Raw genomic sequence first — 19,900 nt, 5'->3', positions numbered from 1 at the left:
AAAACACCATAAATCATTGATAAATTAGCTCAAAATCCTCTCATATTCCACTAAATTTCGGGATGAAGTTATATTAATAAAAGGGAAAACTCAGAGAAATTTCTTGGAAGAGAACTTAGGCCCCGATACTCAGACAATATCAGAAGATATTGTAAAAATTTCTACTGCTCTTTTGTTGCTTCTTCAGGAAAAAATAAATTCCCAAACCTTGCTTTTATTTTTGCTTCTTACGTTCTGTAGAGCTTCCTCACTGCTTGCCATATCATTTAAAAGTAAACAAGCAAGCCTATTACCTATATACATCTAAGCTAATTTGACCCATTCTTAACTTTTTTTTGTTGCAATTCATCTCCATCATCATTTACATTCTTATCATTCTTATCATTCTCTTTTCTCTCCTTTCTTCACTTGTCTTCTCCTCCTGTTAAAGGCTTTTCTTTGTGATAGTTTGGTCTCCTTCGATTGCTGTGTAGTTTTGAACATTTGTAGATCCCTGAACGTCGCCTCCAGGGGACTTTGGACCAGAGAGTTAGGTATGATTTTTTCATGATTCACTTTCACTTTTGATGATGACGATGATGAACATGTGAAATTTGCTCGGTTGACAATGCACCACTTCATAACTAAACAACACGACTTCCCATTAACCTTTCAGCAAACCCTTTTTACTCCATGTGAGATCGTAGTAGGCTTTTTGGTCGTGAAATAGTTCCTCACCCACGGCCAGATTTGACAAGCTGTTTCGTTTGTTCTAGCCAGAAATTCACGACTTCCGCGTTCATGTGAATGATTGAAATACGCTTTGCACGTTGAAAATAAGTTTGTCAGTTCCAGTGTAAGACCGACCGTGCATGCTGAGTGAATTATACTTTGTTGAATGCTTATAACAATAACTTTAAAACAGAAATCCTACATAACACAATGCTAGTTCTCAGTAATATTTAACAAAACGAAGGGCAAAATGTACTTGTCAAGTTGTGGTGAGACATCAAGATGAAAATATCTTTCTTTTGTCAAAGAAGGCTCGGTGGATTCAAGTTCCATGTGTAAGTTACGTCTCTTGATATTCTGTTCTTGCATTTTGTGTTTGTTAAAGTGATGATCATCTACTAACACCTCTCCGCTACAAAAGAAGAAAATCAGTTTTGTATGAAAACAGTTACTCCTGTCCCCTAAAGACAGCGAAAGACAGGGTAACTTGCATGTGGGAGACTTACTTTGGGTTGATGTTATAATGACCAGGATTTTGCTTTGTATAAGTCTGTTGTAGTGTACGTAAGTTCCGTGTGGTTCCATTGCTGATCATGTTCCCCTGCAGTGAAGATCCAAGACTGATAGAGTATCAGACCTTTGCAAAGTTTTGTTAACGAGTGAAGGTATAAAACAGTAATCTTATTCACTTCCCCATTCATTGACTGCTATTATGAGCAAGGGGTTTAGGGCCAGATCAGAATCTGCAACACTAATACAGATTGGATGGATTTTTAAAATAAAGTTTCATTAAAGAAAAATTTAATTAAAAATTTATGAAAGGTGGTTTCTTAATTCTAAAAGAATGTGTTAGAATATTGTACAGAATGTGAAGTGTTTATTTGTTTGGAATTATGTATTTTAGTAATTTGCTGACATTATTAGAATTTTACAGCATTCAATTGTTATAGAACTACAACGTCTGTCCATTTTTCTTGTAGAAAGAAGAATAAAGATCACAATGTATTTAAGACTCTGCTGAATAGATACCAAGAAACTTGACTAAATTTAGACAGAGGATGAAATATGTCAAGAAACTTGACTAAATTTAGACAGAGGATAAAATATGTCTTATAGGTTAAAATGTTGAATGGTGTAGCTAAATGTTGCTTAAAATGGTTGTTAAACATAAAAGCATTATAATGGGACATACAATTAATGTTGATTTTACATCAAGTATGCCTGGTTATACACTTTTTATTAATTTTTTTCTTCTCCGAGGTCCATACGCTTCCATAAGTTGAGTTGAGAGTCTACTAGTGTATATTATATATATATATATATATAATAATATATAATATATTATATATATATATAGAGATATAGTATTGATACTAGCTTAGTGATAGTACTGAACCACTATAATTTGACAGATCAGTTATCTCAGTCTTCAAATTAGTAGTTTGAAACAGTCATCAGGCTATCACACTATTCGTAGAAAATGCTCTTGTGAATGTAAGTAATATTCCTTTATTAGCCAATGAAATTAGCCTAAATCATATGTGAGATAACTAATGCCACATGCCTAATAACAATATGGGTTTCCCTCATAATTGAAGCCAACTTTGGGTCACTAACCCTCTTATAAGTAGTCCAAATGGACAAATAGTTCATATCCTCCCAGAATAGCTTTAGATTTACTTTATGTTTTAAGAGCCATTTTGAGCATCAGAGTAAATGAAAATGTCACACTTAAGACCTACTTCGTGATATAGGGTACCGGAATGGCGGCAATTGATGTTTGATTCGAGAGTATTCAGTTTCTTCCGTCATCCTATATATGGTCATTAGAGCACAATCATTTTTCTTAAAGAGTTCCGCCTTTGAGTCATATGTGTGTGTAGTATGCGCGTGCGTCCGGTGCTGTGTGGATGATCGTGAGAAGGAGTTCAAGTCATATTGACAGCAATCTCTCCCAGCACACATTTCATCCACAGAATGTTACAATATTCCAATCCCGACCGTATCATCTGAAGTATCCGACCGGCAGACTGAGTATATTGCATTTGTATGTGTGTGTGTGTGTGTGCCTGTGATGTAGTATATGCGCATGCAAGTATAATGTATTTCCAAGCATTGTTCTGTGGGAAAATGAAAACTAACGTTTATATCCCTTTCCATCTTTCACTCCAAACTGCTGCTGTTGTCTGGCAACGGTTGACATCCGCTCGCTGACGCGCGTGAGCAGCGCGAGGATCTTTTGAGAACAGTCGATTGCAACACTGACTGTCAGTCAAGATCGTCGGAGCCGGTCTGTGGCACCAACGGCCAGACCTACGACTCGATCTGCGACCTGGAGCGAGACATCTGCAAGAAGGGCAACGTGAAGCTGAAGCACAAAGGAGAATGCACACGTAAGTAGTATATATACGCTGGTGGCAACTCTCGGTGTGTGAGGGCTCTCCGCCTATAGGCCTATAGGCCTATGGGGGCTTCCCCGCCTTTTTCGGTAAGTTGGTTAGGTATTGAAGATTAGCCATGTTAGAAGTTTGTATACTGGTAGTTGTCAGTATATTCTCTCTCTCTCTCTCTCTCTCTCTCTCTCTCTCTCTCTCTCTCATTTATTTTTCTGAAATCTTTCATGACAGTTAGTTACCTTCACCCGCTCTTTCTCGTTTTCTCTCCATTTGCGAGTATTTCACGTTTTCTAGGACGCTCAATTTGTTTTATCATGTATATATGCTTCCATATGACAACCATCCTCCCTTTCTACGAGCAAGAGGCCAGCTTAATCTCCAACAACATTCTCCCTCTCTTCGATAATCGTAATCATTTTAGCCGGGAGATTCGTATAAGCAAGACAGAACTTACTACACAGTTGGATGACGCCTCCTCGACAGCTCAGTGATGATGATGACGTCACGCTTGCACAATGAAGTCGTCACAGCTCATTACTAGGAATGACGGAAAGAGATCTGCGGAAATGCGCCATTACAACGGCAGATGTATACCAGACTTTTTCAGTCATGGAAATTCGAGCAGTATGCAGGGTGTCCATAAAGTCCCAGTACCATTAAAGGTATTCATTGCTCAGAATGGTATACCGGGACTTTATGGACGCCCTGCATTATATAAATGCGAAGATGATTTGCAAGATAAGACTGTGCGTTATTGCATAGCCAGTCAGGTGATTAAGAAATAAGAATTGGATTTACATAATCTTTCGCTTTCTCGACTCTAATATTATATTCTCATCCTGAAGGAGATAGTGATCAAGCCTTAATTGACCTCGTATTCTTGAAGGTGTCCTTCGAAAACCCTACTTTAAATTAAAATACGTAGACATTCCTTAAAACTACTCAGGCTAGAGGGCTGCAATTTGGTATGTTGATCATCAATCCTCCAGACATCAAACATACCAAATTGCAGCGCTCTAGCCTCAGTCGATTTTATTTGATTTAAGGTTGAAGTTAACCATGATCGCGCGTCTGGTACCGATATGCAGGGTGTCCGTAAAGTCCCAGTACCATTACAAGTATTTACTGCTTGTAATGGTACTGGGACTTTATGGACACCCTGTATGTGCCAACACAGTCCACCACCGGGCAGTGGCTGATAGTTTCATGGGCCTTGGTTGAGTTTCAAACATCTTTACATGCTTTATAACTAAGAGCTTTAAATCGTATAATTTCTCCCTGACGCTCCTGATTGGCTGTTGATAAGCCAGTGACAGGGCTGGAAACTCTCAGTCTCTCGAGAGAGTTCACATACGCAGGATGTATGTTCCACCTCTCCTGAAGGATCCTCGTGCATTTGATGTCCCTCAGGAGAGGTGGAACATACATCCTGCCTATGTGAACTCTCGAGAGAGACTGAGTTTTTCTAGCCCTGTGATTGACTTATCAACAGCCAATCAGGAGCGTCGTAATTACATATCTTGTTCTCCAGCGCTCTCTTGTTATTTGTGGAAAGTTTCCGCGGTACTGAACGTCTTCTGTTATAGAGACCATCTAAAACCCTTTTCTTCTCCCGTTCTGATTTTTCCCGTTTTTATTTATTTTTTCTTGTATGTGCTTTAGGCCTGGGATGGAGAGGAACATTCAATAATTGTTCTTTGTGCTGAAAGTATTAGAATTTTTTTTTAGAAGAAAACATCCAGCCCTATACATTCATCCTCTTTGTTTTAACTCTGATATCATAGTACTTTTAAATGGAAATGGGATATATAGAGTTTAGGCCAAAGGCCAAGCTCTGGGACCTATGAGGTCATTCAGCGCTGGAAAGGAAATTGAGAGTAGGTTGATTTGAATGGTGTAACAGATGAAAACCTCAAAGCAGTTGCACTGAAATAATTGTTAGGAGAGGGTAGATAGCAAGACGGGAGAAAGATAATATGAATGAAGGTACAGTAAAAGAAATGAAAGGGATTACAGCTAGGGGCCGAAGAGACCCGGCAAAGCTACTTTACTAATGCCTACAGTGCGCCCCATGAGGTGCGCTGACGCCACTACCCCGCTACGGAGTATACTTTTAAATGCTTGTCAGATTCAACTGGTTCTCTGTCTTCCATCAATCACTCCAGCCATATGATAGTCTCTACTTCTGTATACCTTTAAAAAATCATTCTTAAAAAAAAAAAAATAAAAAAAAAAGTCGTGCTGTAAAACGCTTTCATTCCATTGGCTTTCTGGATCATTCTTCGAATGTTTTTCCAAGGTAGGAGACGCTAGAGAGAGAGAGAGAGAGAGAAATGATCTGATCCCCTTCCCTTCATGTTTATTGTACGTACTTGTTTGACCCTATGCAGTCAATAGCGCTACGAATCGCTTGCAAATTATGCAGTGGTCTTGCTTGCAAGAATGACTCTCCTGATTTCTCTCTCACCCTCTTGCATTGAAGAGGCCCAGTTTTCATACTATTTCTTTCAGGTAAGTCCAAGGCTATAGTCTAATTTGGGAGCTCACTCGTCCTGGGCGACCATAATTATGAATTCACCCCCAGGGAAAATATTGTCGCTATTTCTCGCTCCTTCATTCGTTTTCTTCCCAGGACAGAGAGAAGGAGTTGGAAAATCGTAAGCTAGGTTAGTTCTTTATGAATAGTTCTTTATTTGGAATTTCAAGCAGTCTAGTATTCTTGCCTTATATAAGAGAGGATCGAGGGGATTTTCGACAAAGGTACCTTCGCGCTACCTACTGGTAGTTGTGAAAGTTTTTGTACGAAGGCTTTCGACTTAATCTTCATTGAATAAAAAATGATGAGGACTCAGCCTAGTATTGAACTGAATACAGAGTTTAGGCCAAAGGCCAAGCACTGAGACCTATGAGGTCATTCAGCGCCGACAAAGAAATTGACAGTAAAAGGATTGATAGGTGTAACAGGAGGAAGACCTCAAAGCAGCTGTACTAAGAATCCCTTGTTAGAAGAGGGTGGAAAGTAAGATGGAAGAAAGAGAATATGAAAGGAGGTACAGTAAAAGGAACGAACGGGGGTGGAGTTAGGGGCCGAAGGCGCGCTGCAGAGAACCTTAAGTAATGCCTACAGTGCACCGCATGAGGTGTACTGGCGACCCTCAGCCTAGAGGATGGAAAGGAATTGAGTTGAGAGTAAAGTCCTTTCTGTGGAGAGAGGACTACGAGAGGATTATGTATGAAATTCCTGTCTTAAAGAGCTGAATGAATCGAGTAAACAAAATGATTTACTTGCGGGTTCTGGGTCACAGCACATTTGCGCAGGATAGAGCTGGAGCAGTTGGTGCGTCTCTGTAAAGCTCGCCATTACAGAGATAGCCAAACATTGTCGCACTTGTGGTACTACGTTTCTTTTGTTACATTAAGAATCTGAGAAATGAATAAAAAAAAAAACACTTCCGTTTTGAATCAGATACACGCTCACCCATGTATTTATCTATATATGTATTTAAATATATACAGTATGTATTTAAGGTGTGATTTGTAACCCATTTCCATCCTTCGTCTTCCATTGAGTTAACGACACTCCTAGTTGAAAAAAAAAGGCCTATAACTTTCTTCTTTTTTTTTCTTTTGCGTGGAATGTGCAATCACTATTTGTTTCATGCCAATCTTAGCCAAGCAACGGAGCGCTATAAAATGGCTGACTTATAAAACAAATCTAAACTGAGAAAAATGAAAAGAAGATCGCTTCACCTTCCGTTTTCTTTTTAGTCAAATCACTCGGTTAACTATTAAGTACATTAACTCAACAATTGAATGCAATAGTTTACAAATCAATTATACGTTTGCCCCTAATTATCAATTAGGGGCAAACGTGAAAGAAAAATAAATAAGCTACGATTAAATAAAGATTCGGCGGTGCCATAAGAGATGAAATTCCTCTACTTAATATAATACATACTTTACGTATGAATAGCTAGGAATAGAACATACAAGAAAATCAAAAGCAATTATAGTTTTATATAGTTATTTATTTACAAAATTTAGCCATCTGTACATTGACACATTAAAATAAAAATTATACAAATATCCAGAGATCAAATCCCATGCCCCAAGCATATGGTTCTCATACCCCCAAGGGGTATGGATACCCCCTGTTAAGAACCCCTGCTCTAGACGACGAACGCAGAGGCCAAGAGAGAGGTGTCGAATTAACTATGGTTTGAAGTTATAAGGATTCACTAACTATTAACGTGTCCACGAGTGGCACAGCCAATCGAAACTCACTTATATCGCACTGTTTACAAATTAGATTAAACTACCATGCAAACGATGGGTGGCAGGCTGAGAAAAGGATCGACTAAGGGAACTAGCTGAGGCTTTACTGAGACGAATGGAGAGAGAGAGAGAGATTTACACATGGTGAACACAGACTATACTACTTGGAGGATTTCGTTAAAAGTCGGGAAATATTAGTATGAGGAAAAACAGGCCGCCAAAATACTCGAAACAAAAAAGTATATCTTAGTTTAACCAGACTACTGATCTGATTAACAGCTCTCCTAGGGCTGGCCCAGAGGATCAGATTTTTTTGCGTGGTTTGCTTTTCTACTCTACTCTTCCAATCTTTTTTTTTATCTTAATAAATTCATCATCGGTTAAAAGCTCTTGAAAAGCACTTTCCAGTTAGCCCAATGAAGCACATACTATATGTCTCATACAATAGAAATAATCATGCATGCCATGTGCTAAGACTGAGTGATTTCACATTTTTGCCATGGGGTTGTGTAATAAATTTTACCACCAAAGCCTCTTGAACCCCTTAGATTTAATATCCTTCTAAGTATCAAAGTCTTTATACTCTACTTTGCATTTTATGCGCTACCTAGGGCTTATCCCCTTGCTACCCAGTCTGTGTCACCTATGGATTAACCCTACCAGAATTTGTAGACAATTTTACGCTAAATGTACAAAAACTGAATTCGTATCACTGAATATTACTGCCCCTTGAAGAGAACAAGTTTTGCATTTCTGGCGAATGCTCTACCCTGCAATGCCTGATTGTAGAGCCTGGCTACATGATAATAGCGTAAATCAAAGTAAATGCCCACGATCAGGCGAATCAAATCAAAGTAGTGATTATCTATACCAAAGGACGGGCCATAAGAAAGTCTCTCCACCCTTTGCAATGTCGGCATGCTGCGCACGGCGATTTCGCACATGTCCATTCCATGTTTATAGTTCCATGGTTCACAGAATCCATTCAGGCGGGACTGTAATTATGAAGGCTAAAACCTCAGTACCTTCTCAGTAGTTGCCTTATTTCCTTGAATGTTACAGGGCAATGTAATGTATGGCTAATAAATCAAATACACCTGCTGTGGATTTTTTTTCTTGGATTGTAGCCAAACTTGTTTCTTTTTACGGAATATTAGTTCTAGCTGCTTCGAAAGTTAGATGTAACTCACTCTCTCTCTCTCTCTCTTTGATAGTCTTGCAGTCAGTATTTGCTATTTCAAAATAATCATGTCACAGCACCAAAGAATTGTCTCAGAATATGTGCAGAAAAGGGGGGAGAGAAGTAAAAGAGAAAAATCTACCCCGTCTGGTGGAAAACTCAGAAACAGCATCATTCTGAGGTTCACTCGTGTTTCCTATCATCCCGATGAACTATTCCGATCAGTCTTTCACCACAGCTCCCAGTCACAAGTGCACCATACCTCCTAGATCCACTTTCCTAACAACACAAAGTTAAAAGCTTACGTGTAAGCTCTTGGGACTTGGAAGATGATGGTATTATAACGTAATGATACCTTGGATACCTTAAAGCTTTACCACGCGACATTACAGGTTAAATTTTATATATATACGCCTGCTTAAAAAAGTATATCTTAGTTTTACCAGACCGCTGAGCTGACCAACAGCTCTCCTAGGGCTGGCCTGAAGGATTAGATATTTTTTATGTAGAAATGAATTTCTATCACCAGAAATAAATCACTCTGATTCCGCGTTGGCCAAGTGGAGAATCGAGCTTCCGACTACCAGATTGGTAGGCAAGCACGAAAACCACTCGTCCAACGAGAAACTATATGCATGTCCAAGCAGGATTACTTACTGTATATGTGAATTTAATACTTTTAAACAAACAAAAACTCATTATTCATGTCATCATTTTAAGCATTTTAATCCTTGCTAACCTCAATACAACGAATCTGCTTTGAAATCTCATGTTTTGCTGTGTTTTCTTTCGGCAGTCGCTGAGAAATGCGAGGGCAACCGCGCCTTCCAGCTGGAGCAAGTAGCCAGCGGGAAGCTGGTCCACGTGCCTACCTGTCTGCCGGATGGGTCCTATGCACCAGTGCAGTGCCACAACTTCACACTGTTCTGTTGGTGCTCGACAGTCAATGGTCAGATCATCTCCGAGACCATTACAAAGAATAAAATGCCCCAATGTTTAGGTAAGTACACCAAAGGAAACAGCTTGTTTCAGTCTGATGCAAACACTTTAGCCTAATGTTTAGTGAACGTCTATTTGCGCTACCATAATAATGTTCCAGTATTCCTGGCAAGGAGAAAAATGACCGTTGTAAAATTATGTGAGTGCTATCAAATAACTGCAAATCTACATGAATGTATTTTTCTAATAAAAGATAAACGAAATATGAATGGAAACACTTGTTTTTTCCTCCTCTCTGTAGGAAACCGCACTTCAGCACCGCCGCCGGAACCTCCACAACAAGGCAAGTCAGAAGGCAAAAGAAGGGAAAATATAGAGGCGAGGACAACTCTCCTCTCGCTTTCAGTGGCCACGTCGGTTCCGGGTGACGCTCGCCAGCCTCCTACCGCCCACCAGCCTTCCTTAGGCTCCAGTGCGTCCGTGCGTCCGTGCGTCCCCCTTCTGTCACCACAAAGCTACTCTAATGATCAAAACCATCTCCATTTTATCTCTATCCTCTCTAGCCACAGATCACGCACCACAGTAGCCATCCCCATAGCCGCTCTTTTTTAACGTTTTGCAAAGAGAAATGAATCTGTCGTCAGCTCTTTGTCACCCTTTCGACGCTCTCATACTTGATAATGTGGCACACTCATTCTTGCATTGGTATTCCCAGTTTCATGTGGCATTCTCATTCATTTTTGCGGAAGAACACGCTTTGCACTTTGGTCACTGCATGCATAGAATCCCATGGCTAGAGCCTCATGAGACGCTGGCTCGACTGTGCTCTTCTTATCTTGTGTTATGGCTGTATGGCTCATTTCCTACCGCTGTTGCGACTCTTCCCTCCTCTAGATCAAATGTCCGTTTCATTGGTAAACTTCTTGTCTCCGTATGTCCATCGCAGATAAATATCCCAGTTAATGTAAACATGAAAAGTTTTGTCCACTTACGATGCATGATCTATGATGCCTCTGTTGATGTAGCCTCTGTATAAGCCATCATATCATTCATCCGTCAGCTGGTGATATGATTCTAGTCACATCAGTATTCATTAGACGCATCTTGCGAGATGAACTGGGAATCTTGGTGGATTTATATATGCTCACCGTAACGTCTACAATTTTCTAATAACAGACTCGTCTCTAAACTGATAGCGTTCGTGGTTCCTGTCTATGAAATCAAGGACTGGTAAGTTTGTTGACAGAAAGCAAGGCACCGTGGCAGAAAGGTTGTATACACTGAGAGGAAACAAGTTAGAGGAATTGATCGCGAATAACTATATAAAAAAAAGCATAAAAGCCCAAGAGTGCAACCACCGTAGAAAAAAAAAGAAAAAAAGAAGTCAGGAAATTTTGATTAAACGTCCATGGTCAATGTTCAGTTCTCAGCTTGCCTGTTTAGAACTCTGTGCAATAGTGGAAATGAATTCTTATCGATAATATATTCATTTGATAAAACAAAATTACTTATGAGGTTTTGTCGATGCCAGTCCTGAATGGTTAAAAAAATGATAAAGCAGTGAGAGCTGATCGGTAAATTCGTGGTAGAGTCAAAAAATTACTACATGGTAAAAGTTGGGTGATGGCAGCTGTCTAGTACTACACAGAAAATGACCCCAATCTCACCTTATTGAGGGACGAGTTGTTCTGATGTTCGTGCACACTAAATGAAATATCTGGAAGAAGCGATTGTTCAGAACCCCACACCAAGGCACTTATCACACTTGCATTGAAGCAAGGCTACCCGTGCTGGTTTAGGCTACGTTAATCCAAACCAACCCATAAACCAAGTGACTGCCAGACGAGAGTGATTCCTCATAACATTGTTTCAAATTTCTTTCATTTTGAAGTTTTTCAGCAATAAATACCACCCCAGTCTCCTGTCCCGTTCCGGAGTGGCGAAGACAAGCGAGTCTTGGCAACTCAGTAACTGCACAGTAGACGATATTCTTGAATACCAAGATTGAATTACGGAAAACGTTATTACTCTGACTTTTAATTAGATCACTCGTCATGATTCAGTGCTGGCTTCTTTCGGTCGACTACACAGGATGAAGGAGCCGTTTCTGTTTCTTCCAGTGGCCCACTGAATCCTTTACAAGAATTGTGATGGCCTTAATCGTTAAGTTATCTACTCTCTCTCTCTCTCTCTCTCTCTCTCTCTCTCTCTCTCTCTCTCTCTCTCTCTCTGTTGAGCATTTTCTAAGAGAAACTCTTTTCATTCCTATGTGGAATACAGTTGAATATATATATATATATATATATATATATATATATATATAATATATATATATATACGTGTGTGTGTGTGTTCCAGAACACCGGCCATTAGCAGAATAAACAGCAAAGGGCATCTGTAGTAGGAAACGTCTTAGTGCACTTCATCCATTTATTTCGCTGATGTTTCTAGGCCTAGTGTCATCAAGCTGAAGCATACAGAGTAAATAATATACAACTGACTCGACTAAAGGTTATTATAATAAGGAATATATATATATATATATGTGTGTGTGTGTGTGTGAGAGAGCACATCTAAATGCTGTTGTGCAGAAGAGCCTTCTTTCCCTTCCATAGCAGTCGAACTCCTCCGAGGGAGGAGAGAGAGAGAGAGACGTGTGACTCACTCTCGTCCTCTCTACATGAGATCTTCAATATGGGGTCGCGTGGAACATCACATGTGGTTACACAGACATCATGGCGTCTCTCTGATAATAAAGACGAAAAAAAAAATATCATCGGAATCCTTCTCAGAGTTTTCTCATTTTCCTGAACTGCGATGCTGACTGTCTTTCTGTCTGCTCTGCTACTCTTTTGGTCAAGTGGGGCCTTGGGCAGAGAACTCTTGTGTTTGTTTACAATTAGAAGAGACGATGGAATGGTTGGTTGCTTTTGGCTCTTTATAGTGTTTTCATTTCTGGCATCTGTGTGCTTGTGTGTGAGGGTTTCCTACTAATATGTTTATTCTTACTTGTGTTATTCTCATATTCACCTTGCGGCATTTCCTTATTTCCTCGGACACTCGTTCCTATCATTTATCCCTCTTCTCGTAATTCTTCTTTTAAGTTTCTCGCTGATGATTCCAAGAACATGGGAACCCGAACTAGCTCCCTTCTGTGCCTGAATCTCGGCGAAGGAATGTTGAAAAATTCCTGAAGAATGACGTAAAACGAGCCTCGTCAGCTTCCACGAGATGGTTAGTCCTAGAATGATGCGTAAAACACAAATTACCCAGATTTTGCACTCATGCTGTTCCTACAGCCCATCATATTGTGTTTAGTATTCACTCATTAACGCTCATTTCAGTGTAAATATCTCGTAATTGTCCATCTGTCCAGATTTGGTTGTTTCGGGTGAACATGACCATCATTTTGTTACCCATATCCGGTATGAATTACCTGACTGATGTGAACACCTTTTAGTAAGACTACGTATTCATGCATGCAAATATGAAGGCAAGAACTTCATCTGGCTGTGGTCTGTGAGTCCTTTAGAGCCGTCATATATATGTGTGCGTGCGTGTGTGTGTGTGTGTGTTCCTTTCTGCTATCAGGTGTAGAGATTCTTCATATGGATTTCTCTCGTTGTCATTATCATTATTACATTCGTTTGGAGAAAAGAAAAAATAGCCATCGACTTTTCAGAATCAAAAGCAACTATATGTGAAAAAAAAGTAATCCAGAGGAAAGGAGATTAAATGACTGAATTAAAACAACATTAATAACCGATAAACAAATCAACAACCAAAGAAAATCTGTTTACATGAATAGCGCTGCTGCTTTTGCCAACCTTAATGTAATTAGTCAAAACTAGTTACAGGATGTATTCAGCGTAAGAATATTGGACGTTTTACCAATACGCAACATTCTTTCCTTATTTTTTTCTTTTCTTTTTCATTTTTCTCAAGAAGTTTACAGGTCTCAAGTGGGTGCTTCCATCGTATGCCCTTCATCTGCCGACTTTCCGCGGATACTTGGAATGCCTCCACCTGAATGGCGGTTATTTTTAGCGCTTCGAGAAAAAAAAAGTGAGAGGAGAGCGGGGAGAAACACTTCATTAGTCATATGAGGAACTACCTTTTTTTTAAGCAGAGTGAAACAGTGAAACAGAAACACCGACGAACGAAATAGGGTCGTCGTCACCAGGCAAGTGACGGTACTGAACAGCACGGTCTAGGCTTACCTAGACCGTGCTGAACAGTAAGTAGGCTTAGCCGCGCCCGTAAGTTTCGAGATGAGACGGGTGTTTACAACTCTAGGCGCAACAAAGTTAGACCGCTTTGTGGCGGCGCCGCCCCATTAGTAGTGTGGATGGACGGAAAGCTGGTGCAACTCTTTATGAAGGAAAAGAAGAAGAAGAAGGAGGAGGAGGAGGAGGAGGAAGATAAAGAAGAAGAAAAGAAGGAACAATTCATCTGGTTCTGCGCGTTGGTATTCTCGGACAGTCTCAAGTGTCGACAGATATAAACTCAGCCTCTAAAAGAGGTCTATTGTGGACCATTTTGCCCCTTTTTTTATATCTTTGCTCTTTCGCTTATTACATGCTGGCTCCTTTTTGATCCATTTTATATTGGATGAGGTTATTCTTTCAGGTTTCATGAAGGATTCTGTTGTAAAAACCGAAGAAAATTCAAATGAGGCACGAGAATTTTCGTTGAAAACGAAGATACGCATTCGACACTGACTTCTGAATTTGTCAGTCATCTTTAGATCGCTTTCTTTCGATTTGTTTATTCATTTCTCAAGTCCGTTTCTGAGGCGCTCTTAACGCGAGTGACGGACACGAAAAAGTCTCCAGAGATGTTCGGAGTTTATTTGACCAAATGACTGTCCAAGTTGTCTAAGAGTTCCCGGAATCTGCCAGAGCGGGTGTTGACATTGATGAATAATTGTTTTTAGTGTCTACGTCTTCGTGGGTTTGGTAGGTTTCAAATTAGCTTCTTCCATTGATGAGGCTTTTCAACACGAATTTCCCTTTCCGGTAGCTGATGACATTGTTTACTTATATATATATATATATATATATATATATATATATATATATATATATATATATATATATTATCACATCACCGTGATTCATATACAAGCATTAAGCTAATAATGTCCTTTAATATCCAGTTCGCCTTAACCGAAGGGGAATCATTTAATTGATAATAAGGTCGTCGTCTCGTAGGCTCGGACCACGGAAGACAGGAACTTATGCTGCAGTGACGCGCTTTAAACCACACGCCACTGTAGTCCTGAGTTCTTTTCTTCCGTGGTTCGAGCCCGTGAGACGACGAACTTGTTATCAACTAATAAAAAATTCCCCTTTGGTTAACATACATGAAAATATTTAATTTCCAAGGTAGTGAGAATTGGATATTAAAGGACATTTTGTATATTGATAAGAATACGCTCATTAGTGTGTGCGTTGAATTATGCTAAGATATGTTTAACAATTATTAAAATGATTTTATAAGTATCATTACTTTTTAGTCTTTTTTTATTATTTTGCGATAATACATGAAAGGCAAATAGAAGTTCTCTTCTAATCAACAGAAACTGGATAATCGGTACTATATGAATTTCGTCTAAGCATCTATCATATCAAGTCTAGAATTCAAAAGCGAGGGTTCCCTCAAAACATTTCGAATTATGGCTTAGACAGAGGCGGACATCGCAGGACTTTGTGTCATGTATATATTTGTTGTATGACTCTATGATTTAGAACGCAAGCACCTACGCACAGACTATACGTTCACTTTGCGATAGCTTATACAATGATGATTCATCTGCTTTGAATGGAAATTAAACAAGCGAATGCCCAGGAAAAAAAAAAATGATTCAATATGCTTTACCTTTTTGATTGCTCCCAAACGTCCTAACAACATCTACCAGTAATCAGAATTAAGGGTGGCGGTAGAGAGGATAGAGAGATGACGTCCCACGCGAGAAGAAGGAAACTCTTAAAAGATTTTGCGGGTTTTTGCAATCATTGGCTACGTGGGGTCAGTCACAATTTAGACCTAAGGACGGACGGAAGGCCTTTGGTCGTCCTTACCAAAACCAGGTTTTTCGTAATGTCCCTTTCAAGCCAAACTTAAGGATGATTACTGTTCGTTTCAATCTTCTCCTCCCATCCAATCCACATAGCTTCCCCTTCCAAAGGCAGCGTATACGTGGCTGGCTGGCAGGCGCACTGTTGGACAAAATGACCATTGTTGACCTTTTTCTCTTTAGTTTCCAGAGGTTGTTTTGAGCACTCACAGATCTGGTGTAACACCCCCCCCCCCCCCCCCCCTCCTACCCCCGGACGTTTCCTGTTCACACTGGAGCCAAAAGATGCCCCAACCAACCAAAAAAAATCAAAAGTTTGAGAACGAACTTCACACTTTAGATGTAGATTTGCAAATTACTCACACTCCTTTTCTGAAATTCATAGCATGAAAATGAAGTCGTTCTGTAGCTCCAATTTAGCTGAAATCCTCATCAGCGGGAACAGGCAGCGTCCTTCTAAAGATTATCACATTAAATTTGCATATCCTTCCGGAGTCACAGGTGTCTTAAGAGCATCAACCACCTGCTTTAAAGTAAATAAATAAAAAACTCATAAAGCAATGTTCAAACACATTACAGTTAAACTTTTAAACTGTTTTCCATAGAGCAAGATGCTGGTGGCTCTGGAAGGGCGAAGATATATTCAACGACTCTTTCCTTCTCGGATCAAACAAGGCAATTGTTTTGATGTGAATACTAAACATTGAAAATGAAATCATTCGCTCCCTCACTTTCTACGAAGATTTAAGACATTTTCATGTGACTATTCGGACATTAATGATCACTTATTGTAATGAGTAATATATATATATATATATATATATATATATATATATATATATATATATTCACCTGTCACAATTTGCAGCTGAAGATAAGAGTCTTTGACTTTGCCCTGAGATAAAAAATGCATAATTAGCCTAAATTCCGCTTACATATCACTTCCTTTGAACTAACTACAAGATCCAGTACTATAGTACCAGCACGCACTCAACATTGACAGGTAAGGTAATCACCAATCAACTGCACAGGTAACTCTTCAGCACATTAGCTCTTGAAAGTATAGAATAGAATAGTGTTCTTTTGTTTGTAGGTACTAAGTTATTTTATTTGCATTTCTTTCATTGGCTGTCCAAGTTTTTCGATGAATTATTCCTGATTTTTTTCTGTACCGTGTGGAAGAGAAACCTGAACCAGGTTAGAAATACATTAGTCTTTTCTTGTAGCTTTCCAGATGTTGACGGTCAGTTTTCTTTTACGTATTAAGCACACGACTCTAACGTTATATTCTTGAACGATAATAATAATCATCAGTTTCATAGTAATTTCCGAGTCACAAGACTGTGGAATAGAATGAATCACTAGAAGCCAACTCAAAGTCGCCCTGATGAAATGCTCCATTGATGTCACTACGTAGAATCCGTTTTCTATTTCTGGCCGCGGGGGTGATTTCAGGGGAAATCGCTTTATCAACCGTCTTGCAAGAGAGAGAGAGAGAGAGAGAGAGTTCTTATGCAATCCCTCTGTTCATCCAGCTGATGTGAATCGCCTAACACAGAGGACCATTGACCAAATGACATTGCCGTCCGTTCATGAAACAATCAAACAACAGAACTATCGGGCGATAATGAGATCACCGGATAAGGAGCCCCTCACTGAGCGTAAACTGATCGTTGTGCTAATTAATGACCGTCGCTTCTTGATAATTAGTCCCCATTTGCCACTTTCTGAGAAGTACGATATTCTGTCAGTGGAGAATAGATGAAGTTAGATAAACTGAGAGAACGAGGACACGAAGTAAGAAATAAAGAGAGCGATGGAGGATCAAATAAAGTGGGGCGGACCTGCCTGCTATTCTGCCTCTCTATTATTTCAGTCCGTGTTGCTACCTGCGACCTAACGATTTGATTAGATTTCACCTTTAGAGAAGCCTATTAAGAGTTGGCACGAAAGGTGATCATGAAAAGTCGACCTTTTCATTTCATTTATGCCAGAACTTCTCCCCTGACGTAAATAAAGCTGACAATAGGCTGATTATTTGGTAATTACTTGGTATCAAGATACAGAAACCATTTCCATACGAGATTTTACTTCGCACTTTACATCAGAGATCTTGGACAGTTGAAAAGTTGAGATGATGAAGGATCTGGCGCTGCCAGGAGCTATGTTTGTCGTTATTGTATCTTCTATTTTGTTATTCTCTATGATATTTTTCTATTCCTCAGACCGGTGTCGGGGGAAGAAGCGAAACTTATTCTTTGGCAACATGTTAAAACTCATCATGAAAGACTACAGACTTCAAGCCAGCGGCGGTGAGTAGATACCTACAAACTGAGCAGAGGGAAGATGGGTACTGGGAAAGTGCTCTTTTGTCGTAAACAAAAATCTTCAGTAGTTTTTTATTATGTAAATTGACTTTACCTCAGAAAAAGAGATTTTAAGCAGAATTTCAATACTTTAAATTTAATAAAGTCAATACAGCTAACGAATGCTTTGTTACAGTAACGATAGAGTAACTATAATGAACTGTTACATCAGAGTCTATAGCCTAGTGACGAAGTGACATTTGTTCAATATCATGAAGACTTTAAATGATAATTCAGTAAAATTATGAAAAAGTATGAAAAAAATATAATGTTTATCAGCTACAATAACGTTCAAGTGCTAAAGTCAGTTTACTGTATTGATTTACTGCACCGAAAGCGATTTTTGTTAAGAGAATTTGCATTCAAATTTAGTCATTTAAAAAGTAATTCATATAATTAAAAACATCCCCAGGAAGAATTACATAAACGACACTAGAAAGATGTATAATCCGAACAGACATGACACTCATAATCGACAACTCTGAGTGGTATATAGTACTATTCCCCTCCTCCCCCCCAAAACTCATTAGCATGAGAGGAGTCTACTGTGTCAAACCAGTGGTTTTCTGAGAAACAATCACATATGACCATTGAGTCTAATGAAGCCCATTTTCAGAGCGAGGGTCCCAAGTAGAGGCGATCAAGTGGAAGTGGGCGCAGCTGGACAGAGACGATGACGGCGTCCTCAAGCGGCGCGAGTACAGAGACTTTCGGAAGATCGTCAAGAAATTCGTTGAACCCAAGAAGTGCTCGAAGGTTTTCCCGCGCATCTGCGATGCCAATCAGGACAAAAAACTGACGCAAGACGAATGGAGGATCTGTTTCAGTAAGTACGCGCGAGAAATCTTTTAATTAGCATCGTAGGTCTAAGGATATATAAATAAATAAATGAAAAAGAAAACACCAAGAGTATCAGATCGTATTTGAGTATTCGATTCGGGACTATTTGTAGAACTAAAGCAAAACGTTCGTATAATATCAGTTCTGTCTTCGGGTTATTCACAAAATAACAGAACGAACAGTTGATAAAACTTTAATATCGAATACTTCGCCATGCAGCATGCCTCAATGCACGTTTCCTCTCAGTTTCTATCATTTTCATAGCTAATGAAGCCAAAGAATGAATCCGTTATACCGTTCCCTCATTCTGCCTTCCGAAATGGTAAGCGGACGCGCTCTTTCAACGCCTCGCTAATTGGCTGAACGAATCAACACCCAAACCTAGTAGTAGTAGTAATGGGCGGGATTTGCGTTTGAAACGGCTCCCTTGCTTTTTCTAGTCCTCCTTTGTTTGTGTTCGTTTCCCCCGTTTGCGCATGTTATGTTTACTTTTTTTTTTTTCTAAGAAGGGCAACTCAAAAGGAAAACAGTGGGACCGCACGCAGAAGAAATTGGTCGTGAAGATACGTAAAAGTGACCTGGACAAACGTAAATATAGGACGAATTCCACGAAGTTGCCGACCAGGGAAAGAGGCAACCGCCGAACAGAGCACTTTTGTTTGAATTACTGACGGGCTGAAAGACGGGTAAACTGTTGTAGAATGGAAGTTAATAATATTTATTAAAGTGATGATGGTGATGGCATCATGATATTTACTAAAGCGACTTTTTCTGAATGTAAAGAAAACTAACAATGACTGATTTTTGTGAAGTGGCTTAGAGGCAGAAGAAAAAAATATATTTTAAAAATTCTAGCTAGGTCAAATTAGAGATAAGAAAATATACTTAACTGTACGCAACGAATATCAAAAGTTACGAGGGAGCTTTATTTTAAATAAATGAGGAGAACTTTCAAGATTCCGAAAACGTGAAAATCTGAGAGAGAGATGATTTCATTCAAATCCATCAAGAAGGAATGTGAAAATTAAGCCTACTTAAGTAGTTTAGAGAATATGCAATGCGCATCCAAAGATGAAAGCAACGACGTCTCCCATCATCAGGTAGTACCATCATA

At 39.4% G+C, this 19,900-nt stretch overlaps 1 protein-coding gene across 6 annotated transcripts in view; it reads left to right on the top strand.

Moving 5' to 3' along the window:
- LOC135220484 (SPARC-related modular calcium-binding protein 2-like) overlaps positions 1-19,900 on the top strand; it is a 138,249-nt gene that overhangs the window by 80,832 nt on the left and 37,517 nt on the right. For 5 of the 6 annotated variants that reach the window (XM_064257615.1, XM_064257614.1, XM_064257613.1 and 2 more), the window contains 5 exons: positions 2,939-3,104; positions 9,359-9,562; positions 9,803-9,973; positions 17,806-17,892; positions 18,563-18,772. In XM_064257615.1, coding sequence (XP_064113685.1) covers positions 2,939-3,104; positions 9,359-9,562; positions 9,803-9,973; positions 17,806-17,892; positions 18,563-18,772 — 838 coding nt within the window. The remainder of the gene's footprint in view (positions 1-2,938; positions 3,105-9,358; positions 9,563-9,802; positions 9,974-17,805; positions 17,893-18,562; positions 18,773-19,900) is intronic. The other variant, XM_064257618.1, reaches the window with a different exon arrangement.

This window comes from Macrobrachium nipponense, chromosome 2 (assembly GCF_015104395.2).
Source record: "Macrobrachium nipponense isolate FS-2020 chromosome 2, ASM1510439v2, whole genome shotgun sequence".
Taxonomy (NCBI): domain Eukaryota; kingdom Metazoa; phylum Arthropoda; class Malacostraca; order Decapoda; family Palaemonidae; genus Macrobrachium; species Macrobrachium nipponense.
The sequence above is the reverse complement of the archived record's forward strand: the minus strand, read 5'-3'. Positions and strand labels throughout refer to the sequence as shown.